Below are 23,160 nucleotides of genomic sequence, written 5' to 3'. Positions count from 1 at the left end.
GGGTTGACTTGCTGTCAGTGGATTGAATCAAGGCATGTGAAGCGTCTGGGGTAAACCATGGAAAGCTGTGTAGGTATGTATATTTGTGTGTGTGGACGTATGTATATACATGTGTATGGGGGTGGGTTGGGCCATTTCTTTCGTCTGTTTCCTTGCGCTACCTCGCAAACGCGGGAGACAGCGACGAGGTATAAAAAAAAAAAAAAAGTAGTACTAGGAGGAGGTGAAAAAAGAAGAAGTGGGAGGTGGGTTGATTAGAAAGGGTAGTGAGTGGTGGGATCAAGAAGTAAGATTATTAGTGAAAGAGAAGAGAGAGGCATTTGGACGATTTTTGCAGGGAAAAAATGCAATTGAGTGGAAGATGTATAAAAAAGAGACAGGAGGTCAAGAGAAAGGTGCAAGAGGTGAAAAAGAGGGCAACTGAGAGTTGGGGTGAGAGAGTATCATTAAATTTTGGGGAGAATAAAAAGATGTTCTGGAAGGAGGTAAATAAAGTGCGTAAGACAAGGGAGCAAATGGGAACTTCAGTGAAGGGCGCAAATGGGGAGGTGATAACAAGTAGTGGTGATGTGAGAAGGAGATGGAGTGAGTATTTTGAAGGTTTGTTGAATGTGTTTGATGACAGAGTGTCAGATATAGGGTGTTTTGGTCGAGGTGGTGTGCAAAGTGAGAGGGTTAGGGAAAATGATTTGGTAAACAGAGAAGAGGTAGTAAAAGCTTTGCGGAAGATGAAAGCCGGCAAGGCAGCAGGTTTGGATGGTATTGCAGAGGAATTTATTAAAAAAGGGGGTGACTGTATTATTGACTGGTTGGTAAGGTTATTTAATGTATGTATGACTCATGGTGAGGTGCCTGAGGATTGGCAGAATGCGTGCATAGTGCCATTGTACAAAGGCAAAGGGGATAAGAGTGAGTTCTCCAATTACAGAGGTATAAGTTTGTTGAGTATTCCTGGTAAATTATATGGGAGGGTATTGATTGAGAGGGTGAAGGCATGTACAGAGCATCAGATTGGGGAAGAGCAGTGTGGTTTCAGAAGTGGTAGAGGATGTGTGGATCAGGTATTTGCTTTGTAGAATGTATGTGAGAAATACTTAGAAAAGCAAATGGATTTGTATGTAGCATCTATGGATCTGGAGGAGGCATATGATACAGTTGATAGAGATGCTCTGTGGAAGGTATTAAGAATATATGGTGTGGGAGGCAAGTTGTTAGAAGCAGTGAAAAGTTTTTATCGAGGATGTAAGGCATGTGTACGTGTAGGAAGAGAGGAAAGTGACTGGTTCTCAGTGAATGTAGGTTTGCGGCAGGGGTGTGTGATGTCTCCATGGTTGTTTAATTTGTTTATGGATGGGGTTGTTAGGGAGGTGAATGCAAGAGTTTTGGAAAGAGGGGCAAGTATGAAGTCTGTTGGGGATGAGAGAGCTTGGGAAGTGAGTCAGTTGTTGTTCGCTGATGATACAGCGCTGGTGGCTGATTCATGTGAGAAACTGCAGAAGCTGGTGACTGAGTTTGGTAAAGTGTGTGAAAGAAGAAAGTTAAGAGTAAATGTGAATAAGAGCAAGGTTATTAGGTACAGTAGGGTTGAGGGTCAAGTCAATTGGGAGGTAAGTTTGAATGGAGAAAAACTGGAGGAAGTAAAGTGTTTTAGATATCTGGGAGTGGATCTGGCAGCCGATGGAACCATGGAAGCGGAAGTGGATCATAGGGTGGGGGAGGGGGCAAAAATTCTGGGAGCCTTGAAGAATGTGTGGAAGTCGGAAAGCAAAAATGGGTATGTTTGAAGGAATAGTGGTTCCAACAATGTTGTATGGTTGCGAGGCGTGGGCTATGGATAGAGTTGTGTGCAGGAGGATGGATGTGCTGGAAATGAGATGTTTGAGGACAATGTGTGGTGTGAGGTGGTTTGATCAAGTAAGTAACGCAAGGGTAAGAGAGATGTGTGGAAATAAAAAGAGCGTGGTTGAGAGAGCAGAAGAGGGTGTTTTGAAATGGTTTGGGCACATGGAGAGAATGAGTGAGGAAAGATTGACCAAGAGGATATATGTGTCGGAGCTGGAGGGAATGAGGAGAAGTGGGAGACCAAATTGGAGGTGGAAAGATGGAGTGAAAAAGATTTTGTGTGATCGGGGCCTGAACATGCAGGAGGGTGAAAGGAGGGCAAGGAATAGAGTGAATTGGAGGGATGTGGTATACCGGGGTTGACTTGCTGTCAGTGGATTGAATCAAGGCATGTGAAGCGTCTGGGGTAAACCATGGAAAGCTGTGTAGGTATGTATATTTGTGTGTGTGGACGTATGTATATACATGTGTATGGGGGTGGGTTGGGCCATTTCTTTCGTCTGTTTCCTTGCGCTACCTCGCAAACGCGGGAGACAGCGACGAGGTATAAAAAAAAAAAAAAGTAGTACTAGGAGGAGGTGAAAAAAGAAGAAGTGGGAGGTGGGTTGATTAGAAAGGGTAGTGAGTGGTGGGATCAAGAAGTAAGATTATTAGTGAAAGAGAAGAGAGAGGCATTTGGACGATTTTTGCAGGGAAAAAATGCAATTGAGTGGAAGATGTATAAAAAAGAGACAGGAGGTCAAGAGAAAGGTGCAAGAGGTGAAAAAGAGGGCAACTGAGAGTTGGGGTGAGAGAGTATCATTAAATTTTGGGGAGAATAAAAAGATGTTCTGGAAGGAGGTAAATAAAGTGCGTAAGACAAGGGAGCAAATGGGAACTTCAGTGAAGGGCGCAAATGGGGAGGTGATAACAAGTAGTGGTGATGTGAGAAGGAGATGGAGTGAGTATTTTGAAGGTTTGTTGAATGTGTTTGATGACAGAGTGTCAGATATAGGGTGTTTTGGTCGAGGTGGTGTGCAAAGTGAGAGGGTTAGGGAAAATGATTTGGTAAACAGAGAAGAGGTAGTAAAAGCTTTGCGGAAGATGAAAGCCGGCAAGGCAGCAGGTTTGGATGGTATTGCAGAGGAATTTATTAAAAAAGGGGGTGACTGTATTATTGACTGGTTGGTAAGGTTATTTAATGTATGTATGACTCATGGTGAGGTGCCTGAGGATTGGCAGAATGCGTGCATAGTGCCATTGTACAAAGGCAAAGGGGATAAGAGTGAGTTCTCCAATTACAGAGGTATAAGTTTGTTGAGTATTCCTGGTAAATTATATGGGAGGGTATTGATTGAGAGGGTGAAGGCATGTACAGAGCATCAGATTGGGGAAGAGCAGTGTGGTTTCAGAAGTGGTAGAGGATGTGTGGATCAGGTATTTGCTTTGTAGAATGTATGTGAGAAATACTTAGAAAAGCAAATGGATTTGTATGTAGCATCTATGGATCTGGAGGAGGCATATGATACAGTTGATAGAGATGCTCTGTGGAAGGTATTAAGAATATATGGTGTGGGAGGCAAGTTGTTAGAAGCAGTGAAAAGTTTTTATCGAGGATGTAAGGCATGTGTACGTGTAGGAAGAGAGGAAAGTGACTGGTTCTCAGTGAATGTAGGTTTGCGGCAGGGGTGTGTGATGTCTCCATGGTTGTTTAATTTGTTTATGGATGGGGTTGTTAGGGAGGTGAATGCAAGAGTTTTGGAAAGAGGGGCAAGTATGAAGTCTGTTGGGGATGAGAGAGCTTGGGAAGTGAGTCAGTTGTTGTTCGCTGATGATACAGCGCTGGTGGCTGATTCATGTGAGAAACTGCAGAAGCTGGTGACTGAGTTTGGTAAAGTGTGTGAAAGAAGAAAGTTAAGAGTAAATGTGAATAAGAGCAAGGTTATTAGGTACAGTAGGGTTGAGGGTCAAGTCAATTGGGAGGTAAGTTTGAATGGAGAAAAACTGGAGGAAGTAAAGTGTTTTAGATATCTGGGAGTGGATCTGGCAGCCGATGGAACCATGGAAGCGGAAGTGGATCATAGGGTGGGGGAGGGGGCAAAAATTCTGGGAGCCTTGAAGAATGTGTGGAAGTCGGAAAGCAAAAATGGGTATGTTTGAAGGAATAGTGGTTCCAACAATGTTGTATGGTTGCGAGGCGTGGGCTATGGATAGAGTTGTGTGCAGGAGGATGGATGTGCTGGAAATGAGATGTTTGAGGACAATGTGTGGTGTGAGGTGGTTTGATCAAGTAAGTAACGCAAGGGTAAGAGAGATGTGTGGAAATAAAAAGAGCGTGGTTGAGAGAGCAGAAGAGGGTGTTTTGAAATGGTTTGGGCACATGGAGAGAATGAGTGAGGAAAGATTGACCAAGAGGATATATGTGTCGGAGCTGGAGGGAATGAGGAGAAGTGGGAGACCAAATTGGAGGTGGAAAGATGGAGTGAAAAAGATTTTGTGTGATCGGGGCCTGAACATGCAGGAGGGTGAAAGGAGGGCAAGGAATAGAGTGAATTGGATCGATGTGGTATACCGGGGTTGACGTGCTGTCAGTGGATTGAATCAGGGCATGTGAAGCGTCTGGGGTAAACCATGGAAAGCTGTGTAGGTATGTATATTTGCATGTGTGGACGTATGTATATACATGTGTATGGGGGTGGGTTGGGCCATTTCTTTCGTCTGTTTCCTTGCGCTACCTCGCAAACGCGGGAGACAGCGGCAAAAAAAAAAAAAAAAAAGGACTAGAAATGAATATGAGAGAAGGAAGGGGAATTGCTAAGTCAAAAGAGAGAAGTGAAAGGAAGATGAAAAGAGTATTCTGGAGAACTGATGAATGTGCGAGAAAGTATGGCAGTAGTTAAATGCATGGGTATGGAGGAAGGCAGGAAAAGATACAAGTACTTGTGCCTTCAGCAAAAATGGAGGTAAAAAGAGTGATAATACGGATGAGAGTTAGAAAAGCACCTGGAGTGGACAGGATTACAGCTGAAATGTTGAAAGATGGAGAAGTGTGGCAGAGAAGATGCAATTGATATGTAATTCAGCATGGAAGCTAAAGATTGTGCCTGAGGATTGGGTGAAAGCTATTACTGTTTCTTTATTCAAATGGAAAGGTTTTAAGGATGAATGCAGGAATTATAGGGGAATAAGCCTGTTAAGTATACCAAGAAATATGCATGAAGGAGTGTTGATTGAAAGAGTGATGGAAAAGACTGAGTGGAGAATAAGTGAGGACTAAGGGGATTTAGGAAAAGTAGGAAATGTGTGGATCAACTTTTTGCAGTGGGAATGACAGTGGAAAAGTATCCAGCAATAGATAAGTAGTATGAAGTTTGTATGGATCTGGAGAGAAAGTGTATGAAAGAGTTAAGTAGAATGCTTTATGGGATCTCTTAAGGATATATGAAGTTAGGGGACAACTGATGAATGGTGTGAAAGCCTATACAGTAGCAAATGTATGGGGACAATTGATGAATGTAGTGAAAGCCTTCTATACAGTAGCAAATGCATGTATAAGAGTATATGGAAAGTTGAGTGAAAGTTTCAGTATACATGTGTGTGTGAGGCAGGGTTAAGTGATGTCACTGTGGCTTTTTAACTTTTATATGGATGGAGTAATGAGACAAATGAAGGCAAAGTCAGATTGTGATAGTGGTATGGTGGCTAGCAAAAAGCCTGTTTGCAGATGATACTGTGTTGTTTGCTGAGAGAAGAGGAACTGCAGAAGGCTCTAAGAGTGTTTTATGATGTGTAAAGTATAGGTGATTGAAGGTATACATGCAAGCAAACGTAAGTAATGGTGTTTGAAAGGAAACAGAGTGAAAGAACAGATTTTTTCAAAGGCCTATAGAGCAAGAGAAGAAATTGCACTAAGCTATGTTACATAGAGGGGAAGAAAGACTGAAAGAGGTGAGAGAATTCAAGTATCTAAGACTTTATCTTGAGTAAGTTTGATGATACGGAAGGAGAGATATGGGAGAGAACAGTACAGAGTAGAAGATTCAATGGGTCCCTTCACAGAATAATGAAGGGTAGAGGTGTAAATATGGAAGTGAAAAAAGGATTAAGGGATATCATTCCTCCTAAACCTGACCTATGCAGCCAAAACATGGACATGGAATGAGTTACAGAGGTCAAGAATCCAAGCTGTGGAGCATGTGGTATGACTACACAGAATGAAGACAGAAATGAGGGAAGTGTACAAGAGATTTGGTATGGCAGGGAATGCAAAGGGAATGAAGGAGTGGTTGAGTTTACAAGGAGAGCATATGATGGTACAATTTAAGGGGTATGCATGAGAAAAAGACCACCTGTGACATGGGGAAGTGCAGTGGAAGAGTCCTGGAGGACTAGAATTGGAGGAAGAATGCATGGAATGGAGTATGCAAGGGAGGCATGTAAGAACAGGGGTAAGTGGGGATATACAGAAAAAAAAGGGGCCACGGTGGCAAGCACAACAAACACTGCAGTGTTGGCTCACAGTCACATTGTCATTTACCTTTCTGATGCCAATGTGGCAGTACAGTACCTCCCTAGTGTGTGGATACCTGCCACTTAATACCTGCAACATAAATTCTAACATATCTTTCACTAAAAAGTAATTTATTTTGCAGATGAGGACATAAGGCTACAATTGCAAGCTGCTGCAATATCAATGATGTAGAAATGTTGCTAATCATCCCTTTAACTCTTTGCTTTACTGACATCCACAGAAATAGTCTTCCTATTTCCATCCATCATTTCTTTCATATTCATTAACAATAACACTATAATACCCAAATACAATCAAAAAAGATGAATAAAAATCAATATGTACACAAAAAGATTTATGAATTCATGAATGACAAGACATTACCAAAGGTGGAGGCTATGAATAGGTAACTAGAGAGAATAATGGTCTGTGAGGATTTACAGTTCATCTAATTACTGCAAATTTGGATGGAATTCTCAACTACAAACAGTGGACCTAGAGGATACTCATCATCAATCACTAACCAAACAGTGGCTGTTCACACTGATAACATCATTACCACAGTTGACACTGGAATTTATATTCCTAGCAAGCCTTCAGGTTTTTCCTGATCATTGGCATTTGCTTCAATGACATCACTGCCAAAATCAAGATACTGTATTTTGACAAATAAAGAGGAAGGAAGGGGAGGAAAAAGATCTTCATCTCATCCATGACGATCTTGACAGAAAAACTTAAAAGTACGCAAAAAGGTCCTGAAAACCCATGACCAGCTAAGCCTTGGAAAGAAGGGTCCCTTAGGCACAACACTTTTATTTTACTAACTGCCTCTAAGGAAGGTATCCTTTAGCCTGGTATCCCCCAGTGTATCCAGGTACTCTGGGCAATCCATGGAAACTTAAATCATAGAAATCATGTTTTCACCGACACACACACATGCACAGATCCTAGTAATATTGAGTAACGAGCCTTGTCTGTTGACTTTAAACACCAACAATAGCAAAACACTGAATGTGAGGACAATGCAACATGGAAGACTGCCCTTTTCCAAAGTATATGTCACAAAGAAATGAATCAGTGCCTTCTGACCAGTATCTGACCCTTTTCCACAGTCCCTTACCTTTGTGTATGTCCTCCCACCCTCTAGGGCCTAGGATCAAAGAATAACCCTCTAATATGAAAAAAATAAGAAAAAATCTCTAGATATATATACAAAATAAACAATGCAAAGGAGGGCAAAACATATATTGAGAGTTTTCTGAATTAACAAGCTCCATCAGCTTTTGGGGTAGAAGTATGGAAATGCATTTCTCCTACTTTTTGTGAGTGGTGAAAGGCTGGTGATATTGGTAAGAATATGGAGTGAAATTTTCCAACATCATTCTAAGTCTTTTTTTCTATGAAGCAAAGTTCTGCTGGTTGGGAGGAGGCACATGGTCTTTATAGAAAGGTTAAAAGGGAGAAATCTCTCTCTCTCTCTTTCTCTCTCTCTCTCTCTCTCTCTCTCTCTCTCTCTCTCTCTCTCTCTCTATAAAAGCTATTATCCACTCAAGCTAGCATATGGTTTGTCATCATCAAAACTTAAGATCATAAGAGGATAACCACTGACTAACTATGTTACTATGCTGGCTAGCAAGGATACTAAAGGTGTAGCTTCTTTAGACTTTTAATGGCAGCCTGTATGATGCAAATGACCACTTTCATGAAAGCCTGTTTCAGATAGTAAAATACTCTGAAAACTTTTGGACAAATTTTAATTGTGGTTTCCACAGACTTCCTATCACCTCAGATCTCTCTTTTGCAAACGTTAATTTTGTAACTTATGTTTTGAACAAACAAACATACATAACTGATCATCCCACCTGAAATCAATCAGGGTCTAAAAGGAAAGAATTCAAGGCAAAGAAAAGGAAACTGTGGTTCCAAACTGGTGTAGGACTTTCATAATGTCAAAAAATTCAAATACCTCTAACAATTCCCATTTGAACTAAGAGAAGGCCACAAATCTTAGGAAAATAGGAACTTAAAAATCCATTACACAAAAAGTTTGAGGTAAAACCATCTAAGACATTAATAAAGGTTTCTAAAAATAAAAAGCCTACAGGGAAAACTATGAAGCCTGAAATTTCTAAGTCAGAACTCTCTTTGGAGATGAGAAATTTCTAGGAAACATTTATAAAGGCCTTCAAGGTTGCATCAATCAGGAAAACCAAAGTAACACCACAGATTACTACCACTATGCTGATCACAGAGCTTTGCATTACTGTTGCTTTTCAAACCATAAAAACAGATACAGACGAGTATCTAAACTCTCCATTCGTGTAATGGCCATTGGTAATGATTATAGTTACAAGGAATGGCAAACACACAGGAATTACCAACTTCTCGCTTCTAGTTATATATTTATATTGGAAACTCCAGTTTCAAAATCTAAATCTGACATCGAAAGAGTGGGCATTATCAGAGAATTATATATCTATACCCATACACAAAATGCTAGCAACTGTCACTTACCCAGGTAATACTCATGTAAATCTTGAAAGTCTGATCCTTAAAAACAAAACCATCTAAAAATTTCCCCAAAACTCAAATGATCACAAAAAACGTATAGCAAGCAAAATGTTAAGGCCAACTGCCTGCCACCCTGGATCATCCCAGTTACCAATAATGCAGGTTCTACCATCAAACTTGAAAGAAAAAATGCCTGATACAACAAAAGGTTTCAACCTCATCACTGCAGCGGGGAAAGAAAAATAAACCAATTCTTGATCACAATAAAGGGAGAAGTTACCATGATATATCCATTAAACAAATTTTGTGGATAATGAGAGAGGAAAAAACTTGGGAGGAGTCTTTGCCATACCCCTGTCACAGGCAGTGAAAACTAAAGGCTTGCCAAGAAAGCAAGTCCCAGCATCAGCTGCAGCTGTGAAGTCATAGGCCTGGGCAGTTGCTGATAGGTTACGGTTCTACTAATAAGCATCATCCAGCACCTCTGTGTTAGTCGAAGAAGGGGATTTCTCTCAAATTGGATGGGAATTACATTAAATAACCCCTCCTATATGCTTGGGAGGTTCCTGTAAGTGCCAAAAATATGCAGTATAAATCAATAAAAAATATAAATGAAAGACCTCCAAAGAGGCCAGCCATCCCCAAGCTTGAATGGTCCTGAGTTTTGGCCTGAAGCCCAAGCTTTTGTCATTCACTGTCTATGAACAGTCTATCCATTTGTAAAGTTAATTTCAGACATAAAAATAAACAAGCATTATAAAACTTGTGCACAGAGTAAAAGGTGTACAGCACTAAACACAACACATGCTACATGTTCATGATATATTTGGAGAAAGGAATTAGTAATGGAAGTAAGAAAAGGATTTGAAAGCTTAAAAAGGGGAAGAAAGGCAATACAGTAAATCATTACAGTAATATTTACCATTGCTGGTCCATCTTCATCTGAATCACCAAACCGGATGGCACGGTTAGACACAGCTTGTGCTACTGACTCCACTTTCATGTTCTCATTGTAGACAAACCAGTGATTGGCACATTCAACTCGTGCATGGTCGACTAACGTTCGAGAATCTGCCACCAACCCAGACACAGCACAGCCTGAAGGTAGAAGACAGGATGATGGTAAGAGCAAAGATCATTGCCATAATGATATTAATTTTCTTACCTACATAGTAAAACAAGTTTCGATAAGATACCATAACTCATATCTGACAATATGGCTTAAAAAAATAGACAGAGGAGTGGGGTGGTGTCCGTAAGTAACCAGGATTGGTTATCTATGGTAACTTGATTACAAGTGGGTTAAAGTTTTATGTGGATCTATATTGTCAATGCCTGTTGAAGTTCTTTAAGGTTCTAACCAAGTTTTCAGTCACTGGGAATGAAAGATAAGTAAGAAAGTGTTTTGGGGTTAATTTTGTGTTTTTTATGACTAACTTATGAGTAGTATTTCTTGAGGATGTTTGTGTGTTCTTTAGGAGGAGGGATGTTGTTTGTTTGGGTCAGAAAAGCTCCATGTGTTGGGGCTGAAGTGCTATGGGGTGTGTGGATTTTCTTTATCACTTGCTTGGGTTGGGTGTTGTTGGTTTTGTGGTTCACTGTTTAAAAACAAGTACCAATTCGTGGCTTTCATTTCAGTGATCAGGTTGGTAATAGTATTGTAAGGTTGTGGATGTGTTCCATGGTTATCACTGATGATAAGTGGCTTATGTGAGCATGTTTCATTGTTCTATAAGTACATAAATTTTGGGAAAAAGTTTGAGTCATATTACCTTCTAGGTCCTAGTGGTATGAGTGTTTTGCAGGCTTGGTTGGTGGTGGTGATGAAGTACGAGAAAAGATCTAGGATGGAAAATAATCTAAAATGTTTTGAAGCGTGGATTTTTTGTACTATGTAATGCACGCCAATTTGCTTTTTATATTTTTTTTTCTGTGAATTGGAGGGATTAGGTGAAGCACAAACAGTGGTCTGAGGAAAGTTTGTATGGCATTTATGTGTAGGGCTGTTGTGCAAAAGGTAATATTTGGTGAAGCTGACTGCTGGAGGTGGTGGGAAGGAAGTCTGGTTGGCTGGTTGCTTAAGCTGGGGATGCTGAGAGAATGCATTTGGTTTATGAGCAGTTCATCTTAGGGTTCTTGGGTATGAGTGTCATGCCATGCCTTGATATCCTCATACAAAAAGGCACTGGTTATGTTGGTCAGGTTCTATGGTTGGAAAGTGCATAGGGATGGCAGATGGTGAGGGGAGGCATGCAGGACTCAAATATGCTGTAGCAGGTGTTGTATAGTTTTATTTTCAAGGACAGTTCTTGAAAAGGGGTGATCACTCTTTTTAATATTTTGTGCAATGAGCATATAAAGTAAGATATGCTTGTATAACTAAGTAACATTAATTTATGTGCTTTGCTTCCTTCTACTACTAATTTGAAGGTCTTTAAGGCTTGATGAAACACTGCTCTTTATGACTTAACCATGTACAATAAAAACTTTTAACTGTACTAAAATGCCTTCTACAATAAAGTACAGTAATTTCTCTGTTCTAAGGAATAACTAAATTGTACAGCCTTTCTCCCTTCCCTAGTAAATTATTCAGTAATCAAACACCTGTCAAGTCATGAACGGGAAAATGGGGTAGAGGGCCAGAATGCACAACAAATAAATTAAGGTTACTAAAGGAAACAAAATGGTTAAGTGACATAGATATAAACAAATTCTTTGTTTCAGCTTAAAAAAATGAGGAATGTAAACACAAGTGGTAAATGTCAAGAAAAACAATGACAAAAGGAAGATTGTAATTCACGATCTGGAAATAAAATATCCTAAAATTTTGTTTCTCCTTATAAAATGAAAGAAATACATGTAAAAGTTTTTTTTTTTTTTTTTGCTTTGTCGCTGTCTCCCGCGTTTGCGAGGTAGCGCAAGGAAACAGACGAAAGAAATGGCCCAACCCACCCAGATACACATGTATATACATACGTCCACACACATAAATATATATACCTACACAGCTTTCCATGGTTTACCCCAGACGCTTCACATGCCCTGATTCAATCCACTGACAGCACGTCAACCCCGGTATTCCACATCGATCCAATTCACTCTATTCCTTGCCCTCCTTTCACCCTCCTGCATGTTCAGGCCCCGATCACACAAAATCTTTTTCACTCCATCTTTCCACCTCCAATTTGGTCTCCCACTTCTCCTCATTCCCTCCACCTCCGACACATATATCCTCTTGGTCAATCTTTCCTCCCTCATCCTCTCCATGTGCCCAAACCATTTCAAAACACCCTCTTCTGCTCTCTCAACCACGCTCTTTTTATTTCCATACATCTCTCTTACCCTTACGTTACTTACTCCATCAAACCACCTCACACCACACACTGCCCTCAAACATCTCATTTCCAGCACATCCATCCTCCTGCACACAACTCTATCCATAGCCCACGCCTCGCAACCATACAACATTGTTGGAACTACTATTCCTTCAAACATACCCATTTTTGCTTTCCGAGATAATGTTCTCGACTTCCACACATTCTTCAAGGCTCCCAGGATTTTCGCCCCCTCCCCCACCCTATGATCCACTTCCGCTTCCATGGTTCCATCCGCTGCCAGATCCACTCCCAGATATCTAAAACACTTTACTTCCTCCAGTTTTTCTCCATTCAAACTTACCTCCCAATTGACTTGACCCTCAACCCTACTGCACCTAATAACCTTGCTCTTATTCACATTTACTCTTAACTTTCTTCTCTCACACACTTTACCAAACTCAGTCACCAGCTTCTGCAGTTTCTCACATGAATCAGCCACCAGCGCTGTATCATCAGCGAACAACAACTGACTCACTTCCCAAGCTCTCTCATCCCCAACAGACTTCATACTTGCCCCTCTTTCCAAAACTCTTGCATTTACTTCCCTAACAACCCCATCCATAAACAAATTAAACAATCATGGAGACATCACACCCCCCTGCCGCAAACCTACATTCACTGAGAACCAATCACTTTCCTCTCTTCCTACACGTACACATGCCTTACATCCTCGATAAAAACTTTTCACTGCTTCTAACAACTTGCCTCCCACACCATATATTCTTAATACCTTCCACAGAGCATCTCTATCAACTCTATCATATGCCTTCTCCAGATCCATAAATGCTACATACAAATCCATTTGCTTTTCTAAGTATTTCTCACATACATTCTTCAAAGCAAACACCTGATCCACACATCCTCTACCACTTCTGAAACCACACTGCTCTTCCCCAATCTGATGCTCTGTACATGCCTTCACCCTCTCAATCAATACCCTCCCATATAATTTACCAGGAATACTTAACAAACTTATACCTCTGTAATTTGAGCACTCACTCTTATCCCCTTTGCCTTTGTACAATGGCACTATGCACGCATTCCGCCAATCCTCAGGCACCTCACCATCAGTCATACATACATTAAATAACCTTACCAACCAGTCAATAATACAGTCACCCCCTTTTTTAATAAACTCCACTGCAATACCATCCAAACCTGCTGCCTTGCCGGCTTTCATCTTCTGCAAAGCTTTTACTACCTCTTCTCTGTTTACCAAATCATTTTCCCTAACCCTCTCACTTCGCACACCACCTCGACCAAAACACCCCATATCTGCCACTCTATCATCAAACACATTCAACAAACCTTCAAAATACTCACTCCATCTCCTTCTCACATCACCACTACTTGTTATCACCTCCCCATTTGCGCCCTTCACTGAAGTTCCCATTTGCTCCCTTGTCTTACGCACTTTATTTACCTCCTTCCAGAACATCTTTTTATTCTCCCTAAAATTTAATGATACTCTCTCACCCCAACTCTCATTTGCCCTCTTTTTCACCTCTTGCACCTTTCTCTTGACCTCCTGTCTCTTTCTTTTATACATCTCCCACTCAATTGCATTTTTTCCCTGCAAAAATCGTCCAAATGCCTCTCTCTTCTCTTTCACTAATAATCTTACTTCTTCATCCCACCACTCACTACCCTTTCTAATCAGCCCACCTCCCACTCTTCTCATGCCACAAGCATCTTTTGCGCAATTCATCACTGATTCCCTAAATACATCCCATTCCTCCCCCACTCCCCTTACTTCCATTGTTCTCACCTTTTTCCATTCTGTACTCAGTCTCTCCTGGTACTTCCTCACACAAGTCTCCTTCCCAAGCTCACTTACTCTCACCACCCTCTTCACCCCAACATTCACTCTTCTTTGTAAAAAGAAAGGATATATAAAAAAGTAAAGGATATATATAAAAAAGTGAGCTAACACAACTCATATGACCACAGTATACTGCTAATGTTTACCCATAGACACCCCTGCAAGGAGCTGGCAAGGGGAAGCATGGAAGGGTGGAAAAAATGAAGGGAGCCTCTAACAATTCAATCAAGCACAATCACTATTTATAAAAGGAACACATGTAGATGTAAAAGGGTATGCAGAAATAATTTCTATCTAAAATATCATCTGTTACCTGGTGTTTCCATCAAGGTGTGATTTCTAGGAACACAGACTCAATGTTAACAGAGGACTACATAAAATCACTATTTCAGTGTCTCAGTATTTTCTATCTTTTCTTTTAAGTTATCTGAGATGGCACAGGCAGCTGAGGCCATATTCAAGACCATCCCATTAACATTTTTTAATCTTCCAAAAGAAGGAACAGAGAATAGGTCTTTCTTTGTCAATATCCTGGTGATACCTTGCTGACGCGGGAAGTGGCAATCAAACTTAATAAAAAAAATAGTAATAAAGCCAGGGTTTATGTTTCAAATATTTCAAAATGAATCATTTTTTCACCAGAACTTAGTACTTCGATGTTTCTCTCAAAAGTTCCATAGTCACAAGGTTCAATTCATATTTCCATTCCAAGGTCAATAAGGGTCACTTCCACATTGTTTCCAGGAAAGGGTATGTGTACTAGGGTTCTCTTCCCTCATTAAGAACAAAAACAGTAATTCCATAAAATACATGAAAAAATTCACATGCACCAATAACATCATTTTCATTGATGTGACCACTAAAAATTTTTTCCAGAGAACTAACTCTATGGCTTAGCAAAATCAGTTAAGACTGTGAGCTTCAATGAATGCAAACATCTTTCAACTAATACTGATTAAGGGCAAACTGGAGGGGATGGTAAAAGTCATATACATTTGACTGTTATCAATGGATCCAAAGGCAATCTTCAGTAACACTGCTTCCTTCACAAAAATTATCCAATTTTCCTCAAGTAGCACCAAGAAATTTCCTCAACATTTCCATCAAAATGCTTGGTTTTCATTCATGGACTGTACAAAAATGACATATTTGTCACCTATGAACAATTCATAAAATCACCTCCATTACAAAAATTGTAGCAAAATGTGCACAGGAAAGGGTTAAACATAACTGCCTCTTTGAACCAAGATGTACAGTAAACCAGATTCAAAGAGATTATATTCTTAAGAAAATCTTTTCCTAATTATTCCTCTCTAAAATACACTTAAAAAGGCAAAGTTATCTAAGAAGTCTTTCAAAAAGTCTTACCAATATGTCTGTCAATCTCCACAATTTTTTCAATGGTACTAGGTATCATTAAGGGTGATGTGATCCTCTTTTCTACAGCAAGAACAACACCCTCACCAGTCTGGATCCCAATAGCAGTGGAACCCAACTTGATTGCCTCAATAGCATACTCAACCTATGGAAAAAAAATAATTTTGACACGAGTCACATGCATGAATGTACGTAATTATCATCCAAAAGCAACAAAGCACTGCAAAGATATCATAATGGCACTTAAAAGTCTTGACCACATTTTTAATATGCTTTAATGAACTGCCAAATGATTGAAAATAAATGCCTACAACTTCACACAATATGTGTACAATATCTGAAGTCACTTTATTTCATCATGTAATAAACAAACAATTGTCATGAAACATTCTACTTATGGATTCTAGTGCCACAAACCTGAAACAGACGTCCCTCTGGCGAAAATGTGTTGACACCACGGTCATACTCACTACGCGTTAAAAACATCTGAAAAGAAGAATGATAAAATAATCTACATATTCCACATAATCTACATATACAATACTTGGAGGATGTGAAGTGTTTTAGGTACCTAGGATTGAACATGGCATTGAATGGAACCATGAAAGCTGAGGAGAGTCATGGGATGGATGAGAGAGCAAAGGATTTGGAAGCACTAAGGGATGTGTGGAAAGATACGTCAATATCTGGGAGGGCAAAAACAGGTACATTTAAAGATACAGTTATCCCACTGATGTACAGATGCTAGGCAAGGGATATTGATGAGAATGTATTTGAAGAACATGAATATGTTGATAATGGAATGTTTGAGGACAATATGTAGTGACACGAAGGTTGATAAGATAGGGTAAGAAAGGTAGTAATTAGAAGAGTATTGTCGAGACAGCTGAAGAGGATGTGATGAAATGGTCTGGACATATGGAGAAAATGAGTGAGGAAAGGTTGACAATGAGGATGCATGTATCAGAAGTGGAGGAGAAAAGGAGATGGAGAAAGAATTGGACATCAAAGAATGAAGTAAATAAGATTGAGTCCTCAGGGCCTAAGCATGCAGGAGGATGAAAGACTTGCAAGGGAAAGAATTAATTGGAGGGATGTGATATACAAAGGCAACATGCTGTCAATGGACTGAATCAGAGCATATGAAGAAGACATGGAAACCACAGAAAGGTGTCAAGTGTTTGTGGCTCCTAGGCAGCTAATGAGTTTTCTAAGTGTTGACAGACAGCCCCTGAGTTTTCTAAGTGCACTACTTTGTTTAGTTCAAAGCTCTGTTTATGTTTCCTTTTGAGAAAGTGGGACACTAGGCAAGTGAGGCATTATCTAAAGTGTGTAATCTACGGCAGCATGTCTGATGCTGCTGCTGGATGGTCACATTTCTAATGTCTTTATGCATAATACAAGGACATTAGAAAATGATGTCAGAATGCCATATTCGTCTTTCTGTTTGTTTACTATTTGTTAGATTTTAATGAAAGTGTTATGAGTGCATAACTTAAACTGTCATTTTCCTATATCAGTTATGCCATCTCGTAACTTTTGAATCGACCATCCAAAATTTACAGATATATTGGTTGAGTTAAGATTACACAAAATTAGGGGATGGGGAGAAGGAATACTTCCCATGCCAGAAATCCTCCCCTCCTTGTATTTTAACTTTCTAAAAGGGGAAACAGAAGAAGGAGTCACACAGGGAGTGCTCATCCTCCTCGAAGGCTCAGATTCGGGTGTCTAAGTGTGTGTGGATGTAACCAAGATGAGAAAAAAGGAGACATAGGTAGTATGTTTGAGGAAAGGAACCTGGATGTTTTGGCTCTGAGTGAAACAAAGCTCAAGGGTAAAGGGGAAGAGTGGTTTGGGAATGTCTTGGGAGTAAAGTCAGGGGTTAAAGAGAGGACAAGAGCAAGGGAAAGAGTAGCACTACTTCTGAAACAGGAGTGGTGGGAGTATGTGATAGAGTGTAAGAAAGTAAACTTTAGATTGATATGGGTAAAACTGAAAGTTGATGGAGAGAGATGGGTAATTACTGGTGCATATGCACCTGGGCATGAGATGAAAGATCACGAGAGGCAAGTGTTTTGGGAGCAGCTGAGTGAGTGTGTTAGTAGTTTTGATGCACGAGACCAGGTTATAGTGATGGGTGATTTGAATGCAAAGGTAAGTAATATTGCAGTTGAGGGAATAATTGGTGTACATGGGGTGTTCAGTGTTGTAAACGGAAATGGTGAAGAGCTTGTAGATTTATGTGCTGAAAAAGGACTGGTGATTGGAAATACCTGGTTTAAAAAGAGAGATATACATAAGTATACGTATGTAATTAGGAAAGATGGCCAGAGAGCATTACTGGATTGCCTGTAAATTGATAGGCACACAAAAGAGAGACCTTTGGATGTTAATGAACTGAGAGGTGCAACTGGAGGGATGCCTCATCATTATCTTGTGGAGGCGAAGGTGAAGATTTGTAGAGGTTTCCAGAAACGAAGAGAAAATGTTGGGGTGAAAAGAGTGGTGAGAGTAAGTGAGCATGGGAAGGAGACTTGTGTGAGGAAGTACCAGGAGAGATTGAGTACAGAATGGAAAAAGGTGAGAACAAAGGACGTAAGGGGAGTGGGGGAGGAATGGTATGTATTCAGGGAAGCAGTGATGGCTTGCGCAAAAGATACTTGTGGCATGAGAAGCGTGGGAGGTGGGTTGATTAGAAAGGGTAGTGAGTGGTGGGATGAAGAAGTAAGATTATTAGTGAAAGAGAAGAGAGAGAGGCATTTGGACAATTTTTGCAGGGAAATAATGCAAATGGGTGGGAGATGTATAAAAGAAAGAGGCAGGAGGTCAAGAGAAAGGTGCAAGAGGTGAAAAAGAGGACAAATGAGAGTTGGGGTGAGAGAGTATCATTAAATTTTAAGGAGAATAAAAAGATGTTTTGGAACGAGGTAAATAAAGTGCGTAAGACGAGGGAAGAAATAGGAACTTCAGCGAAGGGGGCAAATGGGCAGGTGATAACAAGTAGTGGTGATGTGAGGAGATGGAGTGAGTATTTTGAAGGCTTGTTGAATGTGTTTGATGATTGAGTGGCCGATATAGGGTGTTTTGGTCGGGTTGGTGTGCAAAGTGAGAGGGTTAGGGAAAATGATTTAGTAAACAGAGAAGAGGTAGTGAAAGCTTTGCGGAAGATGAAAGCCAGCAAGGCAGCAGGTTTGGATGGTATTGCAGTGGAATTTATTAAAAGAGGGGGTGACTGTATTATTGACTGGTTGGTAAGGTTGTTTAATGTATGTATGATTCATAGTGAGGTGCCTGAGGATTGGCGGAATGCGTGCATAGTGCCATTGTACAAAGGCAAAGGGGATAAAAGTGAGTGCTCCAATTACAGAAGTGTAAGTTTGTTGAGTGTTCCTGGGAAATTATATGGGAGGGTATTGATTGAGAGGGGTGAAAGCACGTACAGAGCATCAGATTGGGGAAGAGCAATGTGGTTTCAGAAGTGGTAGAGGATGTGTGGATCAGGTGTTTGCTCTGAAGAATGTATGTGAGAAATACTTAGAAAAGCAATTGGATTTGTATGTAGCATTTATGGATCTGGAGAAGGCATATGATACAGTTGATAGAGATGCTCTGTAGAAGGTATTAAGAATATATGGTGTGGGAGGCAAGTTGTTAGAAGCAGTGAAAAGTTTTTATCTAGGATGTAAGGCATGTGTACGTGTAGGACGAGAGGAAAGTGATTGGTTCGCTGTGAATGTAGGTTTGCGACAGTGGTGTGTGATGTCTCCAAGGTTGTTTAATTTGTTTATGGATGGGGTTGTTAGGGAGGTGACTGCAAGGGTTTTGGAAAGAGGGGCAAGTATGCAGTTTGTTGTGGATGAAAGAGCTTGGGAAGTGAGTCAGTTGTTGTTTGCTGATGATACAGCACTGGTGGCTGATTCATGTGAGAAACTGCAGAAGCTAGTGACTGAGTTTGGTAAAGTGTGTGAAAGAAGAAAGTTAAGAGTAAATGTGAATAAGAGCAAGGTTATTAGGTACAGTAGGGTTGAGGGTCAAGGCAATTGGGAGGTAAGTTTGAATGGAGAAAAACTGGAGGAAGTGAAGTGTTTTAGATATCTGGGAGTGGATTTGGCAGTGGATGGAACCATGGAAGCGGAAGTGAATCATAGGGTGGGGAAGGGGGCGAAAATTCTGGGAGCATTGAAGAATGTGTGGAAGTCGAGAACATTATCTCGGAAAGCAAAAATGGGTATGTTTGAAGGAATAGTGGTTCCAACAATGCTATATGGTTGTGAGGCGTGGGCTATGGATAGAGTTGTGCGGAGGAGGGTGGATGTGCTGGAAATGAAATGTTTGAGGACAATATGTGGTGTGAGGTGGTTTGATCGAGTAAGTAATGAAAGGGTAAGAGAGATGTGTGGTAATAAAAAGAGTGTAGCTGAGAGAGCAGAAGAGGGTGTTTTGAATTAGTTTGGTCACATGGGGAGAATGAGTGAGGAAAGATTGACCAAAAGGATATATGTGTCAGAGGTAGAGGGAATGAGGAGAAGTGGGAGACCAAATTGTAGGGGGAAGGATGGAGTGAAAAAGATTTTGAGTGATCAGGGCCTGAACATGCAGGAGGGTGAAAGGTGTGCAAGGAATAGAGTGAATTGGAACGATGCGGTATACCGGGCTCAACGTGCTGTCAATGGATTGAACGAGGGCATGTGAAGCATCTGGGGTAAACCATGGAAAGTTCTGTGGGGCCTGGATGTGGAAAGGGAGCTGTGGTTTCGGTGCATTATTACATGACAGCTAGAGACTGAGTGTGAACGATGGGGCCTTTGTTGTCTTTTCCTAGCGCTACCTCGCACACATGAGGGGGGAGGGGGTTGTTATTTCATGTGTGGTGAGGTGGCGATGGGAATGAATAAAGGCAGACAGTATGAAATATGTACATATGTATATATGTATATGACTGTGTGTGTAAATAAATGTATACGTTGAGATGTATAGGTGTGTATATTTGTGTGTGTGGATGTGTATGTATATACATGTGTATGTGGGTGGGTTGGGCCTTTCTTTCGTCTGTTTCCTTGCGTTACCTCACTAACGTGGGAGACAGCGACAAAGCAAAATGAAAAAAAAAAAAAAATAATGAAAATCAGGGCTCAAATTACTGCTTCTAAGATCCATGTAACACATATTCTGATGTGATTGTGAGGTCATCTACATATGAAAGGACCTTCATGTTGAGGTTTGCCTGAAGTAGTGGTATGCTGTCTAAATTAAAAAAATATGAAGAGTTGGAGAAAGGAACTGCTCCTTTGGGAACTCCAGTGCAGAATTTAAGTGTTTTAGAGGTGAAGCCATTTTGAGTGACTCTGGCATGGCAGTTGGCTATGAAGTTGGCTGACTAATTTTTGTCATAACTGTGTAGGGTGCTGTCAAGTATTTTTTGAGTGATTATGTGTCAGGGGATACTCTCATACACTCAACTGATGTCTACTGTCAAGAGTGCTGTGCACAAGTGGGGTTACGATTGAATTCATCTAGAACATATTGTGTTTCGGTCTGCAGCTGTACAGAGTGGGGAGAGTAGGATGTTTGGTTCTGCTGTAAATAATTTTTTTCACAAAGTCTGGATATTGAAGATAAAGTGACAGTGGGCAGTAGGAGGAGGGGGAGCTGGGTGGTCTGGATGGCTTCAGGATTGGTTTTATGATGGCTAGTTTCCAAATATTCGGAATTTTGTTGTTTAGCCAGAAGCAGATGGAGATATCTAGAAGCGCTTGGATTGCAAATGGGCTGTAGTGTTTTATGTGAATTTACCATCTGTTTCAGTCTCAAAGTCCTGTCAACTTTATGAGAACTTAAAACTGATGGAGCATTCCATATCAACTCTAGACAGTGTGAGGATTCCAGTGATACCAACTTTATCAAAATCAATCAACTAGAGTGCAAATGTCCATAAACTCAAAAATTACTGAAAATAAAGATAAATCTGTGGAGGTTTGGTGGTTTTATAAATTCTGTTAATTATCTCTGTTTCCCCTACTTTAATTAACCAAAATACCTTTATATACTATTATCAGCTTATATAACAATAAATCCTACAGCTCCATATCATGCTCTGCAAGTTGTTCTGTAATCAAAACACAGATAACTGTCAAAACAAAAGTTCTAAACATACAATAAAATGGAGCAGAGGAAAATGGTGGGTGGTAAAACATAAAATCAACAGATGACAGTTTAAGTTATGCACTCATAACACTTTCGTTGACATCCAGCAAATAGTATACAAACAGAAGGGACCACTATGGCATCCTGACATCGTTTTCTAATGTCCTTAAACTATGCATGAAGACATAGAAATGACCATCCAACATACAACTAGTAAAACCTTCATCTGGTGCCTAATCAGAATCTATTGAGTTTTATTTGGTTCAATTATCAATATATAAAGCGAATAACATTATAATAAAACAAGAAAACTTGCCTGTAAAATGTAGAAATGCCTATTTTCCTGTATTTGTTATGTAGTCTCATAACTGTTGAACAGATCATCCAAATTTTACAGATATATTGGTTGAATTCAGATGTCTATATAAAATTATGGCTTAAATTACTGTTTCTAAGGCCCATCTAACACATGGTCTGAAAAAAACATTTACATTTCAAACCAAACAAAAAAATTTTTTAACATAAATGAGGTACATGTTGTAAAGATGATTAGAATTGATTAATATTAGAATCCACAAGACATCTGAAACCTTAAAATATACAGGTAATCATTATATTTTCATATCTGTTCATATCTAGGATTACTTATAACAAAATGCCACATTTTCACTCTCCCTCGTAACCCAACTTATCTAAAACTGGGTGTCCTGTTTAGATGTCAAAACTTCTTTTCTTCAGAAGAGTAACCCCATTCTTACAAAGGATTTATTCATCCTTGTATGGAGTACTATTCTCACATCTGAGGGGGTTCGAGCTCTACATCCTTACTTGACAGATGAGTCAAGAGTGGTTCGACTTTCAATCTTGACACATATATGAAGCACCTACAACATAAGCAGCCATTTCCAGAGCAAAATTAGAGAATTATCATGAGCACTTAGGCACAATAACATTGTTTCTTTAACAAGCAACAAATCTAATTTCAATGTTTGTTACACTAACCCATTTGAACACCACTTAGACGACAAAGATGACTATACAATACACCATCAGCTTTTTGCTTTTCTTGCTTTCCGTGTTTAATGCAGCTTTAAAGATGCACCACTATCAAGAAAACTATCAGCATTCTTGAAGGTGATTATTGTTAGTGGAACGATGTTCCATTTGCTGTAACAAACCTATTCATACGATTTTTTGTCGATAGTTATATGTTAGTTATAAGTTACAAAAGCCGCACCCCTAAAGCAAATGATTACCCGATTTTGGTGACGAGCCGCGTGTTTTTACACCAGTGCAAGTAATTCATTCTCAAAGCAATAAAGAAATAGTTTAGAGACGTATACAGAAAGAACCAATTCTTTGATCTTTTCGGGAAAATAAAATAACCATAATGTCGGTGGTGGACGAACGGGAAGTTGAACTAAAACTGCACACTCGGGTACTGTCAGGTTTATCATGCTCATCTCCTCCTTGTTCGACGATCTGATGGATGCGTTTTTCAACATCACCTGATCTAATTCATGAAACTGTGAAATACAAAGGGACAAAAACTTGTCAAGTTCTTACCTTTGAATGTTAACGTGAGTCAGTGTCAC

The 23,160-nt window shown here is 40.0% G+C and overlaps 1 protein-coding gene across 2 annotated transcripts in view; it reads right to left on the bottom strand.

Annotated features, from left to right (window-relative positions):
* Prosalpha5 (proteasome alpha5 subunit) overlaps window positions 1-23,160 on the bottom strand; it is a 326,150-nt gene that overhangs the window by 22,310 nt on the left and 280,680 nt on the right. The window contains exons 1-4 of one of the 2 annotated variants that reach the window (XM_071663307.1): window positions 23,132-23,160; window positions 15,836-15,904; window positions 15,410-15,563; window positions 9,765-9,940 (exon numbers count right to left, since the gene is read on the bottom strand). The exon at window positions 23,132-23,160 is cut by the window's right edge and continues 58 nt beyond it. In XM_071663307.1, coding sequence (XP_071519408.1) covers window positions 9,765-9,940; window positions 15,410-15,563; window positions 15,836-15,904 — 399 coding nt within the window. In that variant the 5' untranslated portion in view covers window positions 23,132-23,160. The remainder of the gene's footprint in view (window positions 1-9,764; window positions 9,941-15,409; window positions 15,564-15,835; window positions 15,905-23,131) is intronic. The other variant, XM_071663308.1, reaches the window with a different exon arrangement.

The sequence above is a fragment of the Panulirus ornatus genome, chromosome 7 (assembly GCF_036320965.1).
Source record: "Panulirus ornatus isolate Po-2019 chromosome 7, ASM3632096v1, whole genome shotgun sequence".
Taxonomy (NCBI): Eukaryota; Metazoa; Arthropoda; class Malacostraca; order Decapoda; family Palinuridae; genus Panulirus; species Panulirus ornatus.
This window is presented reverse-complemented; position numbering and strand designations above follow the sequence as displayed.